This window comes from Orcinus orca, chromosome 14 (genome assembly GCF_937001465.1).
Source record: "Orcinus orca chromosome 14, mOrcOrc1.1, whole genome shotgun sequence".
In the NCBI taxonomy this organism is placed as follows: Eukaryota; Metazoa; Chordata; class Mammalia; order Artiodactyla; family Delphinidae; genus Orcinus; species Orcinus orca.
In genome coordinates this window covers 76,826,975-76,854,841 of record NC_064572.1, presented here as the reverse complement: position 1 = coordinate 76,854,841, position 27,867 = coordinate 76,826,975, and the positions used below count along the sequence as shown (strand labels likewise).

The window sequence follows — 27,867 nt, the reverse complement described above, 5'->3', positions numbered from 1 at the left end:
GCTGGGGCGTGTGCAGCCCGTCTGGAAGACACTCATGTTTTGGCTGATTCCTCCACAACTTCTGTGGCGAAGATGGGCTCCGGGGGCTCAGGAAGCTCACCAGCCATGGCAGCCTTTTCGGCTTCCTCATTCAAGTAGAAAAATGTGTGTTCTTCATTGAAACCTATTAAAAACAACAATAAATTTTACTGTCTAATCCCGTGGTGCCAATTTTGACGTTCTTTGTTACATGATTTAAAGGAGATCATCTTTAGAACTGTCCAGAGGTGTCACATCACCATTAGGAAGGATTGTAGAACTACCTTAAAGTGGGCATGTCGTTGTTTATACATTAACTGCAATACACTTGAGTTTGCAGTGTACCCTTAGACAACATTCTGGAACATTTGGTTTACAGCAGACTTTGGGCAGAGGCTGAGCAGCAAAGGATAAGAGGAAGATGAACTAGAGGAAAGGCTGGTACTCTGCGTGAGACAGACCATTGCCAACTAACTATTCCAAGGTAAACCACTGAGGACTTAAGACTATTCCAGTCAGGTTCCATGTGTTCTGGGCAGGGAGAGTGTTTTAATGACTGAGCTTTTGACAAGATTTCCTACTCAATCTCTCAGTGCAGTGATTTGGTTTTCCAGTTTTTTGGTCCCCTTCATATTTATTGACCACTGCCAATGTCAGCGAAATCCTCATTAATCTGTTAATCCATTCCGGAATGCTCAGGGGCTGGCACTGTCACCAGGGAGGGCTGGGCCTCCAGTCACTAGAGTCCTTTTTGATGCCCTGAAGCAGCTGTTTCCCTTGTGGTGAAGTCTGGCTGGAAATGTGATAGGTCACTGAAGGAACCTAAAGCTTCCACAAGTCAGGATGACAAAAAATCAGACTGATATGTAGGAACAGTATAATTTTACGTATTTGAAAAAACAAGCCTTCATGTTACCCACTAAACAATACAAAGTAACTTTTGACTGTTACACACTAAACAATACAAAGTAAATTTTGACTGCCCTCTCATGACTTAGAAATAGTCTCCCAATTATATCTTTGTTTTCTAGAAAACAAGGTCATTACCTATGTTAAACGTGACAAATTAATAATTACTATTTCTCTTGGTCGCTTTTAAAGAAATTCCTATTAGTCACAAAATAGTACTTCCTTGCTTTCATATTCAATAATCGGTATGTTCCACAATACATTCTATAATACATCTATCTCATTTAATAGTTTCATTTATGGTATACAAGTATGTCAGCACTGCTTAATTAACATACTTTTTTGCAGTATATCAATTCTATTTTAAAATACAAAACAGTTTTAGAATTTCAGAGACAACTATTGGTCTCTTTAAATGTCTTTGCATGCTTTGTTTTGGCTATCACAGTCAGTAATATATAGAGTAAAAATGTATATTTGGGGTGTTGCTCTCCAATTAGCCAGTACATAAGGTGCTTCTACCCATGCAGATTTACAAAGTTTGATGTCGTAAATGATTGGTTCATCTCTCTTGAGACCATAGCCTTTCCAAGGTACATTAAATTAACATGCTATTTACTTGAGTAAAACGAGTTGTTGCCAAGAACCACCAGGAAAACATCCACCTTTAACTTTCCTGGGCTGTGCAGAAAAACCTTAAGTATAATTTGGACCATAACAAAAGGTAGGCTTGGAAATTCCAATCAATTAAGTCTATTGAAAAGCATCACACAGCCTATTCATCAAGATTAGGGCTAGAGTTTTAAACATTCAGGTAAATAGATAATCCATTAAGAAAACAATACACGTGGCAAATGCCATCCTGGTTTTGTCAGCACTTATTTATAGTCTTTGGATTTCCCTGCCCTCCTGCCGAGAGACTTCTATTCCCCCATCTCCCAATCTTTGTTCTCTTATTCATGGCTAAGTGAAACTAAGCAAGAAAGCAGCACATACCCAGTGTTCCATTCTGGACAAGTTCTTCCTCTATAGTAAAGAGGCGATTGTACTTAGTCACCCGTTCGCCACGAGAAAGACCTCCCAACTTGATAAACCGGACACCAAGTCCAACGGCCTAAAGAGGTGAGGGAACAGCTTATTTTAAATGGAGTCATATTTTGCTAAACTAAAAACAGTTCTTTAGGGAGAAAGGACACTGCCCCTGTGTGCTGTTTTGTTTTTGCTCTCATTAAATTAATTTCTCATTTTTTTACATGAGTAAAGTGGCCTGCTTGTAAGCTGAAAGTGTCAAAGGTAGAGAGATAGTGTGACTGTACATCAGATGCTCTACTAGTCATGTAAGCATGCTGATTTTTATCTAAGAGCATTCTGGCCTTGCTTACTTCATTTTAGGAGGTAAGATTGCACGTGCACACCCCAGCCATTTAAGTGTGCTCATCATTTTACCAGGACTTCAATTTTTCTTCTTTTTAAAAGTTCAAAGATTAGCTCTCTGGGAGGAAGCAAGTCTATTTCATAAAAGGTTACATGACTTTCTCTGCCACAGACCGCCTTTCTCTGAAATACCAATTCGGGATAAAAGCAGTGTCTTGGCAATTCTGCAATTGACCGGTTTTCAGCACTTACCAAATCGACAAGGCTGTCATCAGACGACTCTCCTTCTGCACTTCCAAAGACAGCGATGTGCTTCTTACCTATGAGCAGAGGAATTCTTTTCCGTTTTAGATCGTATGGAAACAATCATCAAATATATGAGCCTCTGGGATCAAAATTTAAAATTTGCCAGAGATTTAAAACTGCGAAGAGTCAATTATTTGACCACCTGAGAATTCTAACCCAAACGTTTGCATTTTTACTACCCTGATTTTATTTGTTTACCCCTTTGCAGTAGTTTAGATGATAAATACTAAATGAATGCCATGTTTCATCAAATTTAACATACCATAAATTGTAAGAGGCACCATTATTACCACTGTAGAGGGAAAATGCTCAAATTAGACTGATGCATTTCTAAGCTGTAAGACACAATTCAAGGTCAATCATGTTCAATGTGCATCTTTGAGTCAAAATATACAGCAAGTGCAAGGCCATCATATGCCGAAATAATGGATTTCACAATTCATGTAAAATTTTATTCAAAGGAATCTGTCGTTCTGAATGTTAACTTATTAGGAAAGCAGTGCTGATAGTATTTAATCAATCACTTGAAGATCTCAAAACCCCTTAAAATTTGCACAGTCTACAAGACTGCAAAGCCAAAGTACTTCCTATGGTGACAGAGTTGTGTCTTACAGGCAGGAGTTACAGCAGCTATCTGGAGTGGATGACAGAATGGCTGCTTGAGAGGTAGGCCCAGGAGGAAAGACCAGGCCTTGGGGCATTCCATCCACCACCTGCACGCCACCCTGTCTGGGCCGTAGACCAGGGCAGCCTGCATGCTAAGGGACTACAGGCATTTCATTCCATCCTCTGGCACCAGCCCAGGCCCTTGGCTGCCAGGCTCGCTCTGAGTCCTGCTCCAGGTCTGAGACCAGCCTGCTGCCTAGTTCCTGAGACCCACTCACGATATGCATGTTTCAGGCCCTGTGCATAAGTGAACAAAACTCCCATGAACTCCTGGGAGTTTACAGTCTAGTGGAGGATACCAGACGTTAAATAGCCTACAAGTAATTGTGAACAGTACTATAATTGAAAATATAGGATCAGAAAGGTTCAGAGCAACCAGTGAGGGGTGGGGGAAGTCAGGGAAGACATGTAGACCTGAAGAGGTTTCATTTAAGGCAAAAAGACCTGAAGGAATAGTTAGCCAACTAAATGGTACAGGGCAAAGCATTCTAGGCCGAAGGAACAGCATGTTCAAAGACCTCAAGGCTGTAAAAAGTTTGAAACTTTTGAGGAGTTGAAAAAAAGCCATTGTGGGCTAGTGATTGAAAAAAAAATCACTGTGGTGTCTTGTGAAGCTGAGAGGGCTATGGCCTCAGCCACCTGTTTGCAGTAGCCCTCCCTGAAGGGGAGGGCCCCCGGGCAGGGCTGTTACTGGAACATTATGAAGTGAATCAGTAGTAAGCTGCGTTTTGTTTTCCAGTACCGAATCACTCACAAATGGTTGGGGTGTTTTTTTCTTCCAAGATTTATTCCATGCTTTTTATTAACTGATATACTGCATATTTAAGTTCATTATGAGTCTTTCAGAGCTATACTTTTACTCACTGTCAATAAGATTGGTCATTTCCACCAAGTCGGACATCGTAGTTTGATTTGTGTGTTTTACAATCAGCCCGCTGCATCTGAGGATGCCGACGTTCCCATCCTCTAGAAGTTTAGAGATGCTTCTGGATGCGGTGCCTGCAATTATGTAACACTTGGAGCCAAGAGCATTGTAGGTGCTGTCCCACTGTTCAGAGTCCTGGGTAAATATTTAAGAACTGATCATTACAACATAGGGGACATCACCACAAAACGACAGGAATCATACAGCACGTAATCAGTTACACACCTTTCTGAGACACACAAAACAGGGGTGGGGGGCTTGGTTTGTTTGCATCTGCGGCTTCATGTTGCCCATACCACAGCCACACAAATTAACAAGCTTCATGGAACAGAAACTTAGAGTGATTAAATTTGAGCTTGAAGATCTAGTGAATAAAATGTTAATACACATTAAATGCTATTCTCCACATTAATTATGTCGTTCAAGCACAGGCTCTTCCTACCCACTGTGTTATCCATGATGCTGCTGAAGACTGGCTGGTTAGGAGATTTTAGTGTTATTTCTGGTAAAAAGGAAACTGAAGGAAATGAGCCTGCGGGGATGTAGACCCTCATTCCCAACACCCTTATTTTTTATTGGTGAGACCACCAAATGAAATGCTCATTATTTAAATAGTAATATACAGTCTTCCCAGCCATTGTACCAGATTTCAACCTGTCCCATTAGAACAGACCATGCAGGTACATCTTATCGCATTAAAAAGAGCTGTGGCCAGAGCCTTGGGACAAGAAGCAGAAGATAGGTCTGGCAAGATTAAAGAACTAGGCTCAGCATCTTCCACAAGTGCTGGGGTGTAGCACAGTCTGTGAAAGGAAAGATGGGACTGAGAGAGCCTGGGGCTCCAGTAAGATCCAGCATTCTCTTTGTCCCTCAAATTTAAATAGGTGAGTTGTCTCAAAGAGGGTACCAGCTCACTATATCTAATGGTTCTCAAATTCATAAAATCAAGAATGTAAGTTTTGAAGTTTAAGTGGGTTAGGAAGAGAGAGTTCTATGGCACATAAACAACCCTGCATTAGTGTGAAAAAATGCATTAGGTGCATTAGTGTGAATAAATCAGAAACCTCAATATCTCACACCTTTTAAAAATATGGCTTTGTAATTTCTGTGCATGCATAGTAACTGGATTTAGGTTTAAAAAACATTTGGCCTAGTTGAAGTCCTGTTTCCATGAGCACTTGGAAATGATATGTGATTAACCTATTGAAACACCCGCTAGCACATTGGGCTCGCCTGCCATCAGTTAGGCTGCTTGTAAATACCCAGGTATTCCTGAAGTGCTGGGAGATACTTGTTTCATTCCATAGACAGGCACACTCCTGTGTGTTTCTGCTATTCATTTGCTTAGTAAGTGCCTTTTCTCAAAAATGCCAAAATAAAGCAACTCAGCCCCAGCCAAAATTACAACACATTTCAAATCTACAGATCCAAAAGAAATATTTTATTCTGTTTTATTATAAAATTCAAGTTGAATCCTGTTACCTCCTTCCTGAAAGGATCAATTAAGGCAATAATTGAAGGGAACTTGTTGATCAGCTCCACATACAGGTCAACCATCTCAGCTGCATTTTTGTAGGTTCCCATCATCACTTCATACTTTCCTTTACTCTGATAAGTATAAGGAAGATATTAAAGGATAAATGATGAATTCTGCAAACATTAAAGATGTGATTCAAATTCATTTTCATTCATTTCATATAAAAGACTGCAAACATTATTTCCAGGCCACATTCACCTGAGAAATCTATGCATTTTACTTTAAATATATGTTAAATGTCAACCTGGGAAAATCAAGTCAGCATTCCTCTGGATGCCCCATAGATTTCCCACTGACTTCAGATGAAGCCTTCTGCACAAAAAAAACGAGTAAAGAGTAGGAGGGGAGTAATTTCTTATTTAAGTTTTGTAACGTGGTGCCAGATACTGCTTGGATAGATGGGCAATAACATAAATTCATAAACAGAATAGCAATGCAGACCTGCCTACTCACTAGAAATACCATCGTTCAGCTCACAGTGAATGAATAGCTTGTTTACTGTAAATATTCTAAAATTTGAAAGCGGGGCTAAGCTTTTGAGATACCAACAACCAATATGAAATGTAAAGAGGTTTACATGAAGGCAAGCATGCAAGTTCTAGTAGTAACAATATTGTTTTGAAAGTGGAGTTCTAGTGCAACCCATTCATTTGAAGTCTAGAACACCCCCAAGTCATTAAGCATAGGAGTAAACAAAGCTGGAGGATCTAGTGTAGTCTCTGTAAACACAGCACCCTTATGTCCAGTCCAAGTCTGTATCCAGGGATGGCACCTGGGATACTTAGGTACTGGGAGGGAGGTGGAATGGACCAGAATGGCTCTTTGATTTATTAATGCCTTCCTGTTGCTGCTAATAGAATGGATTCCATTGGAATTAAGCAGGCTCCTAATAAGTCCATCATTGAAAAGATTCTATGCGTCTTTTCACGTAAAATATAGCAGCAAGAACTCTCAGTTTCTGTACTGCAAAACATATGCAATCCTGTCTTGTCAGAGAGGAAGTGATAATGATTTTGAACTAACACTGTAAGAATTATCTGATATCAAGCTAAAGCATTTTACTGAATATAAGCAATAAATACCCATTCTAGTTAACACTAGCAGTCAGTATTTTCATAGTTCTTGGTATACGTTGCTGATGAAAACATGCAATTATTTCTCTTACTGGTATGCCTAGGAACCAATGATTATGTGAAGAATACGAAATTACATTAAATATTCCTTTATGCGCTTAGTTTCTTTAGGAAAGTAAAAACTTCTAAAAGTCAGCTGAAACTTAGTTTTCTTATATACTATTCAAGATTTCCTTTGAAGTTAAAAGAATCACAAATTAAAGTGGAATCGTATTTGGTCATGTGCCCTGAATTTGACATTAATTACTATTATTAATTATTCTCCAAAAACTTCAATAACTTAGAAATACTTTTATATTTAAAATTTGAGAGAGGGCAGACAGCAGAAGCAAGAAGAACTATAATCCTGCAGCCTGTGGAACAAAAACCACATTCACAGAAACATAGACAAGATGAAAAGGCAGAGGGCTATGTACCAGATGAAGGAACAAGATAAAACCCCTGAAAAACAACTAAATGAAGTGGAGATATGCTTTCCAGAAAAAGAATTCAGAATAATGATAGTGAAGATGATCCAGGACCTCAGAAAAAGAATGGAGGCAAAGATCGAGAGGATGCAAGAAATGTTTAACAAAGACCTAGAAGAATTAAAGAACAAACAGAGATGAACACTACAATAACTGAAATGAAAAATACACTAGAAGGAATCAATAGCAGAATAACTGAGGCAGAAGAACGGATAAGTGACCTGGAAGACAGAATGGTGGAATTCACTGCTGCAGAACAGAATAAAGAAAAAAGAATGAAAAGAAATGAAGACACCCTAAGAGACCTCTGGGACAACATTAAACACCATTCACGTTATAGGGGTCCCAGAAGGAGAAGAGAGAGAAGAGACCTGAGAAAATATTTGAAGAGATTATAGTTGAAAACTTCCCTAACATGGGAAAGGAAATAGCCACCCAAGTCCAGGAAGAACAGAGAGTCCCAGGCAGGATAAACCCAAGGAGAAACATGCCAAGACACATAGTAATCAAATTGGCAAAAATTAAAGACAAAGAAAAATTACTGAAAGCAACAAGAGAAAAATGACAAATAACATACAAGGGAACTCCCATCAGGTTAACAGATGATTTCTCAGCAGAAACTCTACAAGCCAGAAGAGAGTGGCATGACATATTTAAAGTGATGAAAGGGAAGAACCTACAACCAAGATTACTCTACCCGGCAAGGATCTCATTCAGATTCAATGGAGACATCAAAAGCTTTACAGACAAGCAAACGCTAAGAGACTTCAGCACCACCAAACCAGCTCTACACTAAATACTAAAGGAACTTCTCTAAGTGGGAAATACAAGAGAAGAAAAGGACCTACAAAAACAAACCCATTACAATTAAGAAAATGGTAATAGGAACATACATATCGATAATTACCTTAAACGTGAATGGATTAAATGCTCCAACCAAAAGACACAGGCTTGCTGAATGGATACAAAAACAAGACCCAGGGCTTCCCTGGTGACGCAGTGGTTGAGGGCCCGCCTGCTGATGTGGGGGGATGTGGGTTCATGCCCCGGTCCGGGGGGACCCACATGCCGTGGAGAGGCTGGGCCCGTGAGCCATGGCCACTCAGCCTGTGCGTCTGGAGCCTGTGCTCTGCAACGGGAGAAGCCGCAACAGTGAGAGGCCCGTGTACCGCAAAAAAAAAACCAAAACAAAACCCATATATATGCTGTCTACAAGAGACCCACTTCAGACCTAGGGACACATATAGACTGAAAGTGAGGGGATGGAAAAAGATATTCCATGCAAATGGAAATCAAAAGAAAGCTGGAGCAGCAATACTCATATCAGATAAAATAGACTTTAAAGAATGTTACAAGAGACAAGGAAGGACACTACATAATGATCAAGGGATCAATCCAAGAAGAAGATATAACAATTATAACTATAGATGCACCCAACATAGGAGCACCTCAATACATAAGGCAACTGCTAACAGCTATAAAAGACGAAATCAACAGAAACACAATAATTGTGGGGGACTTTAACACCTCACTTACACCAATGGACAGATCATCCAAACAAAATTAATAAGGAAACAAGCTTTAAATGACACAATAGACCAGATAGATTTCATTGATATTTTTAGGACATTCCATCCAAAAAATGCAGATAACAGTTTCTTCTCAAGTGCGCACAGAACATTCTCCAGGATAGATCACATCTTGGGTCACAAATCAAGCCTCAGTAAATTTAAGAAAACTAAAATCATATCAAGCATCTTTTTTGACCACAATGCTATGAGATTAGAAATCAGTTACAGGGAAAAAAATGTAAAAAACACAAACACATGGAGGCTAAACAGTACGTTACTAAATAACCAAGAGATCACTGAAGAAATCAAAGAGGAAATCAAAAAATACCTAGAGACAAATGACAACAAAAACACAATGATCCAAAACCTATGGGATGCAGCAAAAGCAGTTCTAAGAGGGAAGTTTATAGCAATACAAGCCTACCTCAAGAAACAACAAAAATCTCAAATAAACAATCTAACCTTACACCTAAGGGAACTAGAGAAAGAAGAACAAACAAAACCCAAAGTTAGCAGAAGGAAAGAAATCATAAAGATCAGAGCAGAAATAAAAGAAATAGAAACAAAGAAAACAATAGCAAAGATCAATAAAACTAAAAGCTGGTTCTTTAAGAAGATAAACAAAATTGATAAACCATTAGCCAGACTTATCAAGAAAAAAAGGAAGAGGACTCAAATCAATAAAATTAGAAGTGAAAAAGGAGAAGTTACAACAGAAACCGCAGAAATACAAAGCATCCTAAGAGACTACTACAAGCAACTCTATGCCAATAAAATGGACAACCTGGAAGAAATGGACGAATTCTTAGAAAGGTATAACCTTCCAAGACTGAACCAGGAAGAAACAGAAAATATGAACAGACCAATCACAAGTAATGAAATTGAAACTGTGATTAAAAATCTTGCAACAAACAAAAGTCCAGGACCAGATGGCTTCACAGGTGAATTCTATCAAACATTTAGAGAAGAACTAACACCCATTCTTCTCAAACTCTTCCCAAAAATTGCAGAGTAAGGAACACTCTCAAACTCACTCTATGAGGCCACCATCACCCTGATACCAAAACCAGACAAAGATACTACAAAAAAAGAAAACTACAGATCAATATCACTGATGAATATAGATGCAAAAATCCTCAACAAAATACTAGCAAACAGAATCCAACAACACATTAAAAGGATCATACACCATGATCAAGTGGAATTTATCCCAGGGATGCAAGGATTCTTCAATATACGCAAATCAATCAATGTGATACACCATATTAACAAATTGAAGAATAAAAACCATATGATCATCTCAATAGATGCAGAAAAAGCTTTCGACAAAATTCAACACCCATTTATGATAAAAACTCTCCAGAAAGTGGGCATAGAGGGAACTTACCTCAACATAATAAAGGCCATGTATGACAAACCCACAGCAAACATCATTCTCAATGGTGAAAAACTGAAAGCATTTCCTCTAAGATCAGGAATGAGACAAGGATGTCCACTCTCACCACTATTATTCAACATAGCTTTGGAAGTCCTAGCCACGGCAATCAGAGAAGAAAAAGAAATAAAAGGAATACACATTGGAAAAGAAGACGTAAAACTGTCACTGTTTGCAGATGACATGATACTATACATAGAGAATCGTAAAGAGGCCACCAGAAAACTACTAGAGCTAATCAATGAATTTGGTAAAGTTGCAGGATACAAAATTAATGCACAGAAATCTCTTGCATTCCTATACACTGATGAAAAATCTGAAAGAGAAATTAAGGAAACACTCCCATTTTCCATTGCAACAAAAAGAATAAAATACCTAGGAATAAACCTTCCTAGGGAAACAAAAGACCTGTATGCAGAAAACTATAACACACTGATGAAGGATATTAAAGATGATACAAACAAACAGATGGAGAGATATACCATGTTCTTGGATTGGAAGAATCAATATTGTGAAAATGACTATACTACCCAAAGCAATCTACAGATTCAATGCAATCCCTATCAAATTACCAATGTCATTTTTTACAGAACTAGAACAAAAAAATCTTAAAATCTGTATGGAGACACAAAAGACCCTGAATAGCCAAAGCAGTCTTGAGGGAAAAAAAACAGAGCTGGAGGAATCAGACTCCCTGACTTCAAACTATACTACAAAGCTACAGTAATCAAGACAGCATGATACTGGCACAAAAATAGAAATAGAGATCAATGGAACAGGATAGAAAGCCCAGAGATAAACCCACGCACCTATGGTCAACTAATCTATGACAAAGGAGGAAAGGATATACAATTGGGAAAAGACAGTCTCTTCAATAAGTGGTGCTGGGGCAACTGGACAGCTACATGCAAAAGAATGAAATTAGAACACTCCCTAACACCATACACAAAAATAAACTCAAAATGGATTAGAAACCTAAATGTAAGGCTGGACACTATAAAACTCTCAGAGGAAAACATAGGAAGAACACTCTTTGACATAAATCACAGCAAGATCTTTTTTTTTTTTTTTTTTTTAACGCGGGCCTCTCACTGTTGTGGCCTCTCCGTTGCGGAGCACAGGCTCCAGATGCGCAGGCTCAGTGGCCATGGCTCACGGGCCCAGCCGCTCTGTGACATGTGGGATCTTCCCGGACTGGGGCACAAACCCGTGTCCCCTGCATCGGCAGGCGGACTCTCAACCACTGTGCCACCAGGGAAGCCCAGCAAGATCTTTGATCCACCTCCTAGAGAAATGGAAATAAAACCAAAAATAAACAAATGGGACCTAATGAAACTTAAAAGCTTTTGCAAAGAAAAGGAAACTACAAACACGACGAAAAGACAACCCTCAGAATGGGAGAAAATATTTGCAAACAAATCAACAGACAAAGGATTAATCTCCAAAATATATAAACACCTCATGCAGCTCAATATTAAAAAAACAAACAACCCAATCCAAAATGGGCAGAAAAGCTAAATAGACATTTCTCCAAAGAAGACATACAGATGGCCAAGAATCACATGAAAAGCTGGTCAACATCACTAATTATTAGAGAAATGCAAATCAAAACTACAATGAGGTATCACCTCACACCAGTTAGAATGGGCATCATCAGAAAATCTACAAACAACAAATGCTGGAGAAGGTGTGGAGAAAAGGGAACCCTCTTGCATTATTGGTGGGAATGTAAATTGGTACAGCCACTATGGAGAACAGTATGGAGGTTCCTTAAAAAACTAAAAATAGAATTACCATATGATCCAGCAATCCCACTACTGGGCATATACCCAGAGAAAACCATAATTCAAAAAGACACATGCAGGGCTTCCCTGTTGGCGCAGTGGTTGAGAGTCCGCCTGCCGATACAGGGGACACGGGTTCGTGCCCCGGTCTGGGAAGATCCCACATGCCACAGAGCGGCTGGGCCCGTGAGCCACGGCCGCTGAGCCTGCGCGTCCAGAGCCTGTGCTCCGCAACGGGAGAGGCCACAGCAGTGAGAGGCCCGCGTACCGCAAAAAAAAAAAAGACACATGCACCCCAATGTTCACTTCAGCACTATTTACAATAGCCAGGTCACGGAAGCAACCTAAATGCCCATCGACAGATGAATGGATAAAGAAGATGTGGTAAATATATACAATGGAATATTACTCAGCCATAAAAAGCAACGAAATTGGGTCATTTGTAGAGATGTGGATGGACCTAGAGTCTGTCATACTGAGTGAAGTAAGTCAGAAAGAGAAAAACAAATATCGTATATTAACACATATATGTGGAATCTAGAAAAATGGTACAGATGAACCAGTTTGCAAGGCGGAAATAGAGACACAGATGTCGAGAAGAAATGTATGGACACCAAGGGGGGAAAATGGCGGGTTGGTGGTGGTGTGATGAATTAGGAGATTGGGATTGACATGTATACACTAATATGTACAAAATAGGTAACTGATAAGAACCTGCTGTATAAAAAAATAAATAAAATAAAATTCAAAAAAAAAAAAGTGAATCACCAGCAGAAACTCGAAGAACCACATGTCTAGAAGGGCTTATCAAGTCATAGTTACAACTGAGCCACTTTTTATGCTTGACCAATTCAGCATTCACCAACCAAATGAATGTACTCTGCAGAACATACCAGTTTGTTAAATTATTTTTAATAGTTCTCATGATTTCAATGTAAGCAATCCATTTTAGACATTTTTATTACAGAATTTCTATATATAATTATGGTGACATTTCTGTTAATTTTTAAAGTTATATGGTTATGTTATTGTCTGGTCATTAGTTAACTTACCTTTCTCAACTCCAGTATATTTGGACCCCTCCCATGGTACTAACTTAAAAAGTAGGATTTCTTTGGAAATACGTACAGATAGGCTCTTCTTTTGAGTTCTAATTTAAAAACAATGAGACTGCAACAAAAAGTAAATGTTCTGGAGTGGAAACTTACATAGTCCATCAGTTCATGTGCAGCACAGTTGATGGCTAGGTGGAGATTCGTTCCCATTTCTAGCCCCAGGTTCGCACAGATTCCTTGTATTAGGAGCAGTGGCTGCTCTATGGTGTCATAATTAATGGTTAAACAGCCAAGATGGGACATCTTGCCGGTGATCTGCTGCTTCAGGATCAAGAAAATCATGCACGTAAATAGAGCACATTAAGGTTCTTGGGGCTTCCAGTGGCTGGCAATTTGTAACAGACACAGCTCTCCAAACACGGGGTCCTCTGATTCTCGATTAATCCTGCCCCTAGTTCCCACTCATCTCTGCATATTTTCGGGCAGATGATTGTCCTGCAGTACCTGGGAATAATTTTCTTACTCCCATGGTTTTCAAGTTTGACCTAGGAATACACTTTGCTCTCTTTAGTTGCCCATGTTATTATCTCTTTATTGGCTCTATCATTGTACACAGGCTCACCTGAGCCATAACCACCAGGTTGGTGACTCTACAGGCTGTCCCTGTAAATGTCTGTCCTGCCTGTCCCTTCTTCCTCCAAACCTGTTCTTTCCTATGTTCCATTTTCCTTTAGAAGATTATAAGTGTTAAAACTTAAAAATTTAACTCTCCTTCAGGAAAAGTTTTATTTTAAAAGGGATTGAAGACTTCAGCTAAAAGGATGTAGCACTGAGGATGCATTGCAGTGGAAGAAGATTTGAGGACCCAAATGAGCTCAGGGGAAAGGCAGCCATAGGCTTCGATTGCAAGGTCAGCCTTGACGTGCCCTCATCATAAATTGTCACTATGCAATTTTAACGTAAGTTGAAGCAGTATCACTAAGGGGTGTGTGTGTGTGTGTGTGTGTGTGTGTGTATACCAGTCTCAAGAGCAAACATGAAAGTAGGTATAAATATCCTATTTTTACTGATGATAGTACTCGTTAAGTATAAGAACCATCCAACATTTTTAATGTCAGTGAGAGGAACCTTTTATTTGGCAAAGGAATAGTTGGGGAAATTTTTGTGTGTCAGTTAAGGAGTTTCATTACGGAGTCTTCAAAACTATGAAAGCATCACTTATTTGGTGCTTACTAAATGCCAGGTACCATTCTAAACACTTTACATAAAGTAAATACATTTACTCCTTACATCAATCCCATGAAGCAGGTACCATTATTATCCCTATTTAAGAGAGAGTTGAGTAACTTGGAACAGATTTTAATCCAGGTAGTTGAGCCTCTAGTAGTCCATGCCTCTAATTCTGGTATGGCTGCCTCTCTAGAATCTATCATCTATCCTGTTTCTAATGGTGGGGAGGTGGGGGGAGTAGTAAAGCTGATCTCAGGTAGGGCTGATCTTGGTCTAAGTTTCTCAGAATACATCAGACAACCTGCTGGAATGAAGGGAACAGAGCTGAGATTTGCTACTTGTTCACCAGCCCCTGCCTCTCTTGCAAGGTCCAGTTCTAGTATACACACCTGTCAAGGATTTTACTTACTGCTGTATCTGTTCACACATTTCTCTTCTCTCTCCCAAGTTTAAAGAGGAACTTAACTTTTTATCTCCACCAAGTCCTCTCCTTCCTTTACTAGTCCTTCTTGCTGATGACTTCAACGGACCCTGAAGTCCCTGACATCCAGGTAGTGATTGCAGGGTTATCAGAGCAAATATCACACATGTGAGCAACCCTCATCCATTTGCATTATCTTCAGGGTTCTTGTTGGTTGTTCTAACTATATTGCTGAAAGTCAGGCATATAACAGGTGTATCTGTCAGAGCGCCCACAGTCACCAAAGTGATGGACTGATCAAGTGCAGCTGGCTGAGGTCTGCAGCCCATTTTCACCAGGCTTGTTTGCCTGACCCTCCTGGCAAAATCTGAGCTCTGGCAATGGTTCATCTGAAATGGTGCCTCAGTGCTTTTGGGGGACCAGATGAAGGAATTGCTATCTTTTTGTGCCTTTTCTTTCTTTCTTTGGTAGTATTAAAATTAAAAGCCAAAACATGCTATATGCCTTTGAGCTAGTATTCAGAGAGATTCATCTTCCCCAGCACTTCACCTAGAGGGTTTCCCATGTAATCCTATTAGTCATAAGAGCCTCTCCAAGCCCTCTGAGATTTCACTTGGCCAGACAACTGCAAGCAGTGATGGCCTGGCAGCCTGTTGCCAGAGAGGTGGGGGCAGAATTATATTCCAGCTCTGGGGGTTGCCTGGTTTAGTCCCCTTGAAGCAGTATCACCGTGTGATTTCCATTTTTTGTTAGACCAATCCTGGAGCAAAATGACTGGGAGAGGGAAAGGGGCAGGGAATATAGAAATGAACTGTCATACAGAAGCATGGTAAACAAATGCATTTACTTACTTGACCTCTTTTGCCTCCATTTTGACTTTTTCTTGTCTCTGGTTTTGGAGGAGGGGACTGAGAGACAGAAGATAAAGACATATCACTCGGGATTTTCAGACACGTCTGTGGCAGCAAGCAGAGCTGCAGGTCCTCTGGCCTGCCCACTGCTCTGGGGTTGAGCCAGTCACACACACACACACACACACACACACACACACACACACACACACACACACACACACACACACACACACACACACACACAGGGATGATGCCAGCCACACTTTAATTTCATAAACCTCAAACTGTTTCTCAAAATCAGGCACATGTTCCCTTTAGTTCATCCTTACATTCTGCCTCCAGTCACATGTATGAGGTATGGATATACATGTTCATGCATTTCTACTTATATAAGTAATTATTCACTCATCATGTCCTGACTCCTGCTGTGTGCAGGAACTCTTTTTTTACAGGAGGATGTTAAGTCCCCTCCTTGTCCTTAAGGAATAACCACACTGTGGCATTTGCTTTTAAAGGCCCGACATATTGTTTTAAATATTCTCACAGTACAAACACTTTCTCTGGCAGGATGGGTTTGACTTTTGGAAGCAGCCCATGGTCATTAAATCTGGTGAATCTGGTGTGTGTAATGTCATCTGACATTAAAAGCAAAGATAATTACCAAAGAGAAGCTTCCATAGTTTGGGGTATTGGTGGCATGCTGTAACAAGGATTTAACCTGTTAAAGGATGCACTTTAATGCCCAGCATTCATTGGCTGTATAAGCTGGGGCATGTTTGTCAAGAAGCAACATGGTTCACACACACACTCCAGTATATGCAAATACAGAAGTTATCCTGCATCTTTTCACTATCTTTTCACCCATAAAACAGTTGTCTTCCTGAAAAGCACCCCGACAACTGGCTCCAGGCTGGTGCTTAAAGCAATTCTGATCAACTGTAGGGCTTGGGCCCCCACCACCCTCCCCCATCACATATTCTGTGCTGGCAAGATAGCACTGGAGCCAAAGTTCCTTTATGTCGTACTGAGATTATATCTCAGCCCCCATCCTGCTGGGGAAGGAGCTAGTGCTTCCTAATCATGTAGCTTAAAAGCCTCACACTAAATAAATATTGGGTCCTGGATTGGATCCTGGAACAGAGGAAGGACATTAGTGGAAAAACCAGTGAAATTCACATAAAGTCTGAAGTTTAGTTATTAGTAATGTAGCATGTTGATTTCTTTGTTTTGACCAATACGCTATGGTAATGTAACCTGTTAACCTTGGGGGAAACTGGGTGAGGGGTAGTTGGGAACTCTCTGCACTATCTCTGCAACTTCTCTATAAATGCAGTATTATTCTAAAATAAAAGACAAGGATTGGGTCCCTCAGCCCTGCCACATCATTGTGCATTACCCCAGGTAGAATATGACGGAACAACCCACTGACTCATACAGTCGCCCCTCATCCTGCCTCTGTGACTTTCCCCCTCAAGGGCTGCTCAGCCAAGGGTGCTTGTTTGCCCAACACCAGGATTCTAAGCAGGCACAAGTGACTGCGCCTTAACCATTATACAAAACTGCCTCTCGCTAATCCTAGGGGCCAGATCCTTTCTTTCTTTGCAAATCCAAAGGGATGATCTTAGCGTAGGGCCAGCTGCCTCAGAAATCAAAAGAAGATTGTTAAGTTCCATTAGAAACTGGACCCATAGGCAATGAGGGAATGTATAAGCTTGGCTCATATGGGAAACCCAAAGAAAATTAATATGCTTTCATATCTGTAACAACAATATTGATTTTGTTGCATAATGAACTATAATTTGGTTACTAGAAGGTATATAAGCATCAGTTATTAGATTCCATAGATTCTCTTTACATACCATTTCAATTGCTTGGTTAATGTGTTTCTGAATTTCCAGAAGCATGTCCACACCCTGTAAGTAGAATAACCATGATCTTCCACAACTGCAGTCTAGAATTTTAAACATAAAAACTTATACCACACATGGCTATTTCTAACTTAGAAAATCTGTAGGGTCCCTGATAATGGCATCCTGGTTAGTGAATTACATATGGCCTACAAAATCAGAAGATCAAATGTTAATCTTAAACCCTCAATCTTTATTTGGTTGAAAATGAATGAGAGGTTTTTCTTCCTCATTATCCTCTCTTCATTGTTCAGAACTGATTGGTTCGGTTGGTTGGATCAAGTTAACTTCATTCTCTTTCATGGTCTCCTGACCAACCTTCTTGCCATACATGTCACAGGTCATCAAGGGATTCTGCATGATAGTGTTTGAATTAGTATAAATCCACTGTCACTTAGAAAGTAGAAAAATGTATTCTGATGATGGTGGGATCTGCATATGGAGACAGATGAAGAATGGCAGGCCAAATGCTCTGGTACCTAAACAGCAGATATTAACTGAAGGAAAGATCCTGGCGCCAGGATCTGAACGTGATCTGACAGATGGTGAGCCAGATATCAATCCTAGTCTTCCAAAATTGATAGAAGTGGGTAATGACTATTCTCCTTAAAAAAGGATTCTTTATCATAAAGAAATTATCTTGAGATTTAAACAAATGATTGTCACTAGCTTCGATAAAATATCAGTCAATAGACTACCAGAGGGGATGGAGCTTCCCGTACTTTTCCTGTAAACATCCACTATAGGACACGAATGTTTAGTTCTCCCGAATGCCTAATTGGTAGAATAATTCATGAAGATTTAAAAAGGCGTATTGACTCATTCATGCCACTGAAGAACAATGAGACACTAACAAACCTCTGAGTAGTAAAGATGCCACTTAGGATTCCTTCATTCCATATTCCATAAACATGCACTAAACCTCTCTTACGTGCCGGGCAATCTGCTAGGCCCTGCAGCTCCTACTTAACAGAAGGGCTGCTATGAAAGTGCCACCTTCCTCTCGTCGCAGCCATAGTGCATAGACTAGTAAATTAAAAAATCTCAGTTGCCCCAAAGAATATCCTTCCAGCACATCAAGGCCTGCAAAATCACTTGCCCGTGGCTTCTCTGTGCGCCACGAGCATGAGTCACTGTTGTGATGAGCTGGAGATCCAAGGTGGTCTAAATTTGGTTCTCTTGCGTTTGAGGTCTTGTTTTTGTCCCACTTCCCTAATTTCCTAATTTTTTTTCTCATTTTATATTTAATTCCTTTTCCCTTGGTGTCATAAGCCTTAGGAACATACACTAAAAACTCATTGATGATGAAGGTTTTTTTTTTTTTTAAGAAAAGGTAGTTTGAGATAATGTAAGGTACTTGTTTAGCTGTTAGTCCAGGATGGGGTATACCAATCACTTCTTTCATTAAATTCAGCTTGCCAGGTGATGACTTCCCACAGCTGACCAGAGATACCATCAGGAGAGGTATAGTTAGCTTTGCCGGCTGCTCCTGAAAAAGGGGAAAAGCAAGGGGAAATGAGCAACATGGTTCATTCATCTCGAGATACTCATGGGTCCTTGTAAAGGAATGTAATGGGCACTAACCTGGTGGTGCTTCAGCAGTGCAATATTTAAGTATAGAGGATTACTGCCCAGCACGGCACTGGTTTTGGCAACAGCCAGTGACACAGCTCCTATGGCCATGCTGCCACAGAGTATGGGTTCAACAGGTTCTGGGGGTATAATTGGTTTTTCTGTAAGAGTATCCTTCCTCCCTGAAGAAAAAAATATTGATAAAAGATTGCTTTCTAGAAAGTTTGACTATGATAAAACTATATATATATTTTAATGCTTTACTTATAGATGTGAAGGCCCAGCATAAAGAAGGGTTGAAAGCTGAGGCTGGCAAGAAAATATTCACCACTTCAACCCGAGAAGTTTCTGTCTGACCCTAATGCTCAAATAATCCTTAGCCATGGATTTTGCGTAAGAAATTTTAGAACATTCAGTATTAAATCCTTCAACAGTCTTGTGGGGCAGATATTGTTATCTCACCTAAACGGGGGCTTAGGTTCAAAGACTTGCCCAATACCTAACAGAAAGTGAATAGAGAGAGGATTTGGACGGTCTTTGAATTCCAAATCCTGTTTTCCTATGTTCCACCATCGCTCTTGCATACCCAGCTTCGTGTTGAATATCTCATGTGAATATCTAACTACGTATCTTGCTTGCCCACCCCAAACGGATGCCCTTTTCTATGAGGACTTCCTTCCAGATCTAACCATCCACCCAGAATCCTCACCCATCTTTCACTCTCACATATTCTCAGCCACGCTGTCTGATCAGGTACCACAATGTCCATAATAAATCTCTAGTTTTCCTCCTGTCCTCTCCTTCCCCACAGCTACTGACCTGAGTCAGGTAGGTAAAACAAGTGGAATAAGATGTGTGAGCACCCAGCACATATTAAATGTTTAGCAAATTACTGTCCCCTCCTACTTCTTCCCTTCTTATGTTCCGAGTTCTATCAGTCAAAAGAAACCACCAAATGAACACCTATTGGCAGTCTCTGCCTATGATTCAGTAGTGGTCATCCCCATCCTCCAGGAGAAGATTGGTCTAACAGGATTCTTCTGCCTTGGGCAACTCTCCTCCCCTCTCTGGTCCTCAGTATCTAAATCTATGAAATAAGAGACCTTGGCTTCACGATCTCTTTGGTCCGTGCTTCTTGCGCTTTCTTATTTAATGGAACCCACACTTACCTGGCGTTTAGTTTGTTCCCGGCATTGTGCTAGGCGCTGGCAGTGCTAAATTGGATGAGGCGTGACTCATGTCCTCCAGGAGCATGTTGTAGTTGGACAGACACACTAATCACTGTTACAACAGCTCTAGCACCAGCTCCAGAATTAACATACTGGAGGAGCTGAGGTTAGCCATATGTTGGAAGGCATGGAACAAAGGGCCACGATAAATTTAAGATTATTTGTCTTAAAATAGCAAGGTCTTCCAAAAATAAGTTTCATTACTATATTACCTATGACTGAGGAAATGTTGGTTCTCCATATCAAAGGGTATCATTAATCTTTAAAATAGGGAGTGGCTTTCTGAGGAGCTAATGGGAATTCTGAGGAGCAGTTAAAGGTCTCCAGGCCACCCTCCCCTTCCCTGCCTTGGGCATTGCCACTGTTCAGTGCACTCTGTTTACTAAGTGTTCACCTCTGGGTAAGAAATATTTTTATCTTACAAATAAAAATGGAGGGTGGGGTGGGGGAAAACCGTGCCCACCTCACATAGTAGCTTTAAGCAAGGAAGTGGCGTGGAGGATGGATGGTACCTGGTGGGACTCCAACCTAGGTCTGCAGCAGAGAGATTTGAACTTGGAAAGGCAGTCCAAGTTTCAGCCTTTCTTCCTCCACATTTGTTACTAATGGTTCTGCAGGATGATAAGCCACCGACCTTGCTTTTGTCCTCTTTTTTTGGCTGGAGGTGGAGGAGGCAGTGGTGGTGTTAGAGGTGAAGGTGTAGGCACTGTGGAGTCTTCCAGGCTCTTTTCCAATTCTTTTCTCTCCTTATCTTCTTGTACTTTACTTTCAAAGAATGTCCTTAATGGTAAGAAAGTACAACTTTACAATGAGATTTTGAGAAATATCACTAGTAATTTTGGTCATGTTTTAGTGCTGACCCCAAAATGTTTTAGTAGTTAACTCTGCTTTTTAAGCTACTTTAGAACAAATCAGCTTCAATTTCCAAGACTAAAAAATGATGCTGTTATAAAACTATGTTCAAGAACTGCAAATCATTTTGGCCTGGAAATAAATGTTTAAAGATTTTAGGTGCTCATTTTTAAAAGTATCTGAGCCCTGTTTGTTATTTTTTAATGTAAAATTTGAAGATATAATTTGATTAAGGGCTATTGGATTTTCTTTTTGAATAAATGACCATCAGACTAAAAATGAGGCAAGAACAGACAGTGAAATATATAGCACTATGTGCAGGACTTCCTTTTCTTTCTTTCTTTTCTTTACTTTTTTTCTTTTCTTTTTGAGGTGGGTGCTTAAAATGAACAATTAAGAAAACTGTTGGGAAATCCAGCTTAGGTGCATCTATGAAAAATATCAGCTCCCCGGAATAAACAGAGGCTAAAACCTTCCACAGAGAAAATAACAATAACAGGCCAAAAAAAAAAAAGACATGGGAATCAGATTTGCGTCAGATGCCAATGGGGCAGTGCCTTTAAAGTGCTGAGAGAAATTGATTTCAAATGAGAACTCTATACTCAGCTAAACTGTAAACCACAAAGGGAAAGTACTGACATTTCCACACATGTAAGAACTCAAAAAATTTACATCCCAAATACCCTTTTCTCATCCTTACTTTTAAAGGTTGGAATCCGGTAATTTAAGAAAGAGGACGACATGGGATCCAGGAAACAGGAGAACAATGAAGGGATGTCTTATGGCATCTCTTTAGTAGGCCTAAAGAGGAACCAGTCAAGATGGAAGATTTGGGAGGGAAAACTCCAGGAAAAAAAGGAATGTAACAGAATAGAAGGTATGACTGAGAGCTTGGGAAAAAAGAAGGATGTGTTAATAGCAAATAACACCCTGGAAAAATGGTACAGATGAACCGGTTTGCAGGGCAGAAATAGAGACACAGATGTAGAGAACAAATGTATGGAACACCAAGGGGGGAAAGTAGTGGGGCGGGTGGTGTGATGAATTGGGAGATTGGGATTGACATGTATACATTAATATGTATAAAACAGATAACTAATAAGAACCTGCTATATAAAAAAATAAAATTCAAAAATTAAAAAAAAAATTACCTAAAAAAAAATAGCAAATAACACACACACACAAAGGACTAAGTGGAATAGCATTCAAAAACTGTAAGGCAACCAAAAACTATTCAAACAAGTTTTTTATAAGGTCATGATCCAACTCTGAGGCAAACTAAAATGTGAAGTTATGCACAATTAAGCAAGTGTTGAAGCTTAGAGAAAGAGAATCCAGTTGATCTTCTTTGGCCAAGAGGGTTGTGGCGTTGGACCCACACAAAAGGAAAAGTAACTAAGCCACACTTGGTTAGGCACTGAACAGTGCTCACATAACCCTAGTAAACAGTTCCTTGGTTTTCACATTTTAGAGTCAACCTATGGGCAAAACCTGGAAGACTTGGTTGTGTCTGGAGGTCAGAACATAAGCATCGCCCACTGGGCTATATAAAAGGATAAGAGAGGCTCATGGACGAGGGGGGCATGTGAGGAGGTGGGGAGGGGGAAAGGAGGACGTCCGGATTCTTAATCCTTTTCCTGAGAAACTTTTCACTGAATCCTAGGAAAGCTCTATGCATAAAAGAGGCCAAAAGGCCTTATATAGCCTTACAAAGTAAAATTTTAATAACAGGGTTTTCAGAAGAAAAACGACATTTTATGCTAAATTTTGCTGCTTTAGCATATGCTTCTTAATTGACTTCCTGATCGTACCCTATAGATATGACAGACCCATTTCATTGGCAGGTGAAATGGAAAGAGAAGAGGTACATAGTTATACCGGACACTTACATTTCAAAGTGCGAAATTTACCTGAGCACCTGATCCACCTCAGCCTGGTTGGAAGGAGCTAAGCCCTGAAGCTCCTCGGTGATGGTTTCGTTGACCCACCGCACCGCAGTGCTGACGGCATCTGACCTTTCTAATTCCTCTGCTTCAGCTAGCTCGGGTAAAGCGTTCTCATGGACTTCGAAGTGAGTTGAGATCACCACAGAACATATATTCTGAAAACAATATAAACGTGTTCTACATTTTCCCTACCTTTCACAGGAAATAGGAAATTGAATGTATCTAGCTTTTAAGGTACATGATATTTTATCACCAATTTCAAAGAGAAAATGAGAATCTATAATTTTCTTTGAGATATTTTTATAGCTACTGAAACACGATGGAACCCAACTTGAAGGAACGTTTAAAATTATTAACTTGTTAAAATACCCTTCTAAAAACCCTACATTGAACTTCATTTTTATCACTACCTCTCTAAAAAATAGCGAAAAGGAGACAAATTTAATCATAATTATTTTCATTTATGAAAATGAAATTTTCTTTCTGTAGATCGGTCTATATATCTGTAAATCTATATATAAATACATGAATCTATAACCCTATCTGCAGATTTATAGAACTCATGACATTAATAATGTCAGAGTTTTTAAAACTATTTTTGCCCCATTTCCTTTCTCCATCTTGGATCATCTTCAGGTTAGCAAGTCATGTCTGTCCAGTAGTCCACATAACCTAATAAACCATCATGGAAGACTGTATGATTCATGCTTTGTTTTCATAATTACCTACAAATGGTGCGTGTATTTCACACATACTGAATTTCAAAATGTTAATTTTCCATAATTTAGACAATACATGCTCATAAATGCAGTGGAGCCAGGACATAGTGAAGAACACATTTAAGCTGCCTCCTACCTTGGGAAAATTTTGAATGGTGCAGAATATTTCCACTTGTAGTGTTGGAAGCCCCAGTCCATCCAGCACATTTTTCCCCACGACTTTGCATATGGTGGGAGGCTTTGCAAGTTTAGAAAAGCAGTTTGCCTTCAACACACACACAAAAAAAACACAAAAATCACAATACCACATCTAATTTATCTTTAAAAGGTCATTCACATTTACTCTAGTTTCTACTAAACCTCTCCTTGAATGCCCTCCTCGTTCTGGGATTAGTCTAGCAGCTCTGCGGGAACGTTCAGAGATTTGGATTTAGCCTCTGGTACGTGGGGCAGTTTGCTTTTTGAACTCTCAGCAGAAACTCGCAAACATGTCTTTATTTAAAGGTCTCGTGTCACTCTTTAGTGGGCCCTAACCTATCCTTCTGTCCAAATACCGAAGTCAATTGGTCTCTAGAATACTGTGATGCATTCAAACCTAAAAAACCTTAAGTGGGTCTATTTTCATTCCTCCCAACAAGGCACCGGATATTTTAATGGTGAAGACTTATGCAGAGGCTGTATTTCACTTACCATCAGATCCTGTGTAGAACTACATGTTCAGAGAGGATTGTTGGAACCTCAGTAACAGCAGTTTCATTGATGTGGAAGAGCAGAAGTCATTTGGAAGTGATCCAAGAAAGAGACGGAAGAAAGAGAATGAAGCTGAGGGAGAAAGTCCACTCAAGGAGGCTGAGTAAAAGGATTCAGTACGGTGTCCCTACGCAGAGGGGCGGAAGCTGGGCTAGAAGGAAGAGGGGCGAGTGAAGGCCCACCCTCCTCACCCCCTTTATCACCAGACAGTATTCACTCTTCGTTTGCATTTAGCAGACCAGGCCTCTTATCTTTCACTTCAAAATCCAGTGACCTCAACCTACATAACAGGTCATTCATGCCCATCAGCAGTGCGCCAGCACCAAGGCGGCAGCAGAACTAAAGCCAAAGCCAACTTTCACGCTGTCCATGCATTTGAAGGATGATGGTTTGTATATTACAGAGTAAGTACCTAAATGAAGTCAGATAGAATCGGGAGAAGAAAAATACGATCTAGCTTATACTTTGTGAGTTCAGTTCAACAAGCAATGAGCACCTACAATGTACGGCATATTGTGTTAGGAGGAGAATGGAACTAACTTTTAAAAAATGCTTAGAATGTACCTTGAAGGAGTGACTTTGTCTTGTTTATCACTGTATCACATACCACAATGCCTGGCATATTTAGGATTCCATAAATTAAATCTTGTATAAATTCATAAATGTCAGACACAAACCTTGGGCACATTTGTATACACTACGTCATTAAATTCTCAAACTCTCAATTATAAGTTTTATGCAATAGTAGTATTGCTGTTGCCCACAGGGATCTTTCCCATCCCTGAATTCCTCTGATATGTAAGAGAAGCATAGAAGAAATGGCATTTGAGCTGGACACCGGAGGTTGTGTAGTTTCAACAGGCAGACAAGAGGGAGAAACTGAGGGCAGGAACTTCAGGTAGAGGGAATAGGATAAGTGAAGGGGAGGGAATTGGGAAACTTCACGCCGTAGGGGGAAGTCAGTGCGCCTGTGCGGAGGAGCGGTGGGGGAGGGGCAGGGGAGTTGAGCCTGTTACCGAGGTAGCCGGGCGAGTACTGTGAGTCACACACTGTAACGTGTTTGATCTTACTCAGCATGCAACGGGGAACCACAGGAAGTTTCCGGGCAAAAGAATGATGGTCAGATTTGGGATTAGGAACATTGCTCTGGCAGCACTGTTGGGGAGGGACTTGATAGAGGGGGAGACTAGGTGAGAATAAGGATGGCCCAAACCAGGTCAGGGCCTGGGAAGACAAAAAGGAGGTTGCCTTTATGCCAATCCAATTCCTGAACATCCTTCAAAGCCCAAGCCAAAACTCTCAGATGCTACAGCCCACAGGGATCTTCCCCACCCCTGAATTCCTATAACAGGCACACAGTGATCTATTCCTCAGTCTAGCACACAATCCTATATCACCCTGTTACTCCAGTTATCTTATGTATCGGTGGCTTTTGTCCCTAACTGAAGTATAAACTCCCAGAGAGCTGTGCAAACCAAAGACCTGGCTACCTAATAGGCTGGGAAGAGCATTCCACTGGGGACAAGAGTCCAAGTTTCCAGTCTTACCTTTGCACTAAGTAGCGGTGAGACAAGGGCTTGGTGTCTTTGTAAAATGAGGAAGTCGTTAACTTTCAAGAATTCCTCTAGCAAGAGACAGTGGAAAGATAATGGAATTGGGAGTTGCATTCACTCATTCATCCCACAAATAGTTCCTGACTGTCCACTATGTACTACGCACTCTACTAGGTACTAGGGAAACAGACCGGGTTTGATTTCTCACTGTCATTCACTGTGTCCCTTGGGAAAATCATTTAAATTCACTGGGCCACAGTTCTTTATTTGTAAACAGGAATCATAACGTTTACCTCACCGTGGTCCTAAGGATGAAGTGATATCATATAAAGCACATAGCACAAGGTGCATCAATAAACACCTCCCCCCTTGCCCCTCCTCCAGTTTGATGTATAGGCCAGGACCGAGAAAAATAAACATTCGTAGAACATCCCCTATATTAACTGCATCTACAAGATGTGGTTTTGAACCCTGTAAACACATCATGCTTCTTCACAGCATTTAAATACTCTGCTTGGTGTTGGCATATTGCCTCACCATAGTGCAAATTCCTACCAGTCCCAACCATGATGCCTTCCAGAAGGTGGGTGTTGGTTAGTACTTATGGATCTGGAAGTGAGAAAACGCTTGCCTTTGTTTCAACTGCCCACTGCTTAAGGCTAAGATGTGTGCCAGATGGTGCGCTGGGCACAGGACTTAGGAGGGGTATATGAAAAGGCCGCCGCTCTCCACAGGAGCTCACAAGCTGCCCAGGGAGGATTTCAGTACATGCAGGGGACGCTACAAGGACGCTGAAGGACGATTAGTCCTGGGCAAAGTGGGCAAGACTCTGATCTAAATTTTAAGTCTAGGTGCGAGCTGGTCAGGTGGGACGGGCATCCAGGACGGGAAGGGCGCACAAGTCAAGGAGCGGACATTTGAAATCGACTGAAACTTGGCAACGATGGGAGCCTGCTGAGTATGAGGCCCCGGGGTAGGCTGAGGCTAAGCTGTAGCGAATACCGAGGTGTTCGTCCCGTGGTCAAAAGGAGGCCGCTGAAGGTTGGTAAACTGAGCTACGAGGTATTAAGGTCTGTGATTAAAAAGTCAACTGGCAACCGTGGCAGGCCCGCCCAGAGGTAGCGAGGATGCCTGCCAGGTCCTGAGCTGTCGCCTAGAGTCCTCATTCCTCTAGCAGCTTCCAGTCCACCACTTTCTCGAGATTCCTTCACCCAGACTTCCGCCCTGCTTCTTCCCTTCAGGGTCGCGGCTCCGCGCAACTACAGCCCCCGACCCCGCGGCGGCGGCGCGCGTGCGCGACTCTGTGGCGCAGGCGCACGGCGTTGCCGCAGCGCGGGGCGTGGGGAGAGGGGCTGGAGAGGAGAGGGTTCTTGTCCCAGGTCCCTACCAGGTGCCCGTAGACATCGGCAGGCTGGAGGTAGAAGGTGGAGTTGAGCAGCTCTTCCAGCCTGCGCGGAACGTCGTTCTCCCGGTAGTACTCCATCGCCTGCTGCTTCAGCTTCTGCAGCTCCCTAGTGGTCCCACAGCTGCGGCCGCCGCCTTCTTCCCCCATGGTAGGAGATTTAAGCCTACAGCGGGGGTTAGCTGGGGGGCCCGCGAGCGTCCTCCCAGTCGCTAGGCAACGCGGCGAGATCCCGACTCCAGATCTCGCGAT

General features: G+C 41.0%; 2 protein-coding genes and 1 long non-coding RNA gene across 6 annotated transcripts in view; 2 read left to right on the top strand and 1 right to left on the bottom strand.

The window, feature by feature from the left end:
• Positions 1-23: 23 nt before the first annotated feature.
• Positions 24-27,867, bottom strand: ENO4 (enolase 4). 3 transcript variants are annotated; one of them, XM_004265796.3, is made up of 14 exons: positions 27,601-27,867; positions 24,047-24,175; positions 23,156-23,346; positions 21,028-21,173; positions 19,177-19,346; positions 18,950-19,081; positions 17,545-17,598; positions 15,683-15,739; positions 13,334-13,501; positions 5,681-5,806; positions 4,138-4,333; positions 2,554-2,621; positions 1,924-2,041; positions 24-163 (listed from the first exon to the last, which is right to left on the bottom strand). In XM_004265796.3, exons 1-14 carry the CDS (start codon positions 27,763-27,765, stop codon positions 33-35), a joined length of 1,851 nt encoding a protein of 616 aa, XP_004265844.1. In that variant the 5' UTR covers positions 27,766-27,867; the 3' UTR covers positions 24-32. The 3 variants fall into 3 exon arrangements, with proteins under 3 accessions (XP_004265844.1, XP_033276851.1, XP_033276852.1); XM_033420960.2 differs by having other exon boundaries at positions 13,334-13,498; XM_033420961.2 differs by lacking the exon at positions 27,601-27,867 and adding an exon at positions 24,601-24,737.
• LOC117199919 (uncharacterized) lies at positions 21,169-24,640 on the top strand. The gene is made up of 3 exons (XR_004481290.2): positions 21,169-22,122; positions 23,090-23,316; positions 24,549-24,640. It is a non-coding gene; the product is annotated as an uncharacterized LOC117199919 (long non-coding RNA).
• HSPA12A (heat shock protein family A (Hsp70) member 12A) overlaps positions 27,626-27,867 on the top strand; it is a 159,495-nt gene continuing 159,253 nt past the window's right edge. The window contains exon 1 of one of the 2 annotated variants that reach the window (XM_033420955.2): positions 27,626-27,766. In XM_033420955.2, the coding sequence (XP_033276846.1) occupies positions 27,764-27,766 (3 nt within the window). In that variant the 5' untranslated portion in view covers positions 27,626-27,763. The remainder of the gene's footprint in view (positions 27,767-27,867) is intronic. The other variant, XM_049697053.1, reaches the window with a different exon arrangement.

Excerpts from the sequence above, each read along its gene's own strand:
- ENO4 (XM_004265796.3), bottom strand. The coding sequence starts at position 27,765 with ATGGGGGAAGAAGGCGGCGGCCGCAGCTGTGGGACCACTAGGGAGCTG. Across the intron at positions 17,599-18,949 it reads CTGGACTAACAGCTAAACAA|GGTGTGGACATGCTTCTGGA; the intron begins GTACCTTACATT and ends TTCTACTTACAG. Across the intron at positions 2,042-2,553 it reads ATGACAGCCTTGTCGATTTG|GCCGTTGGACTTGGTGTCCG; the intron begins GTAAGTGCTGAA and ends TCACCTCTTTAG.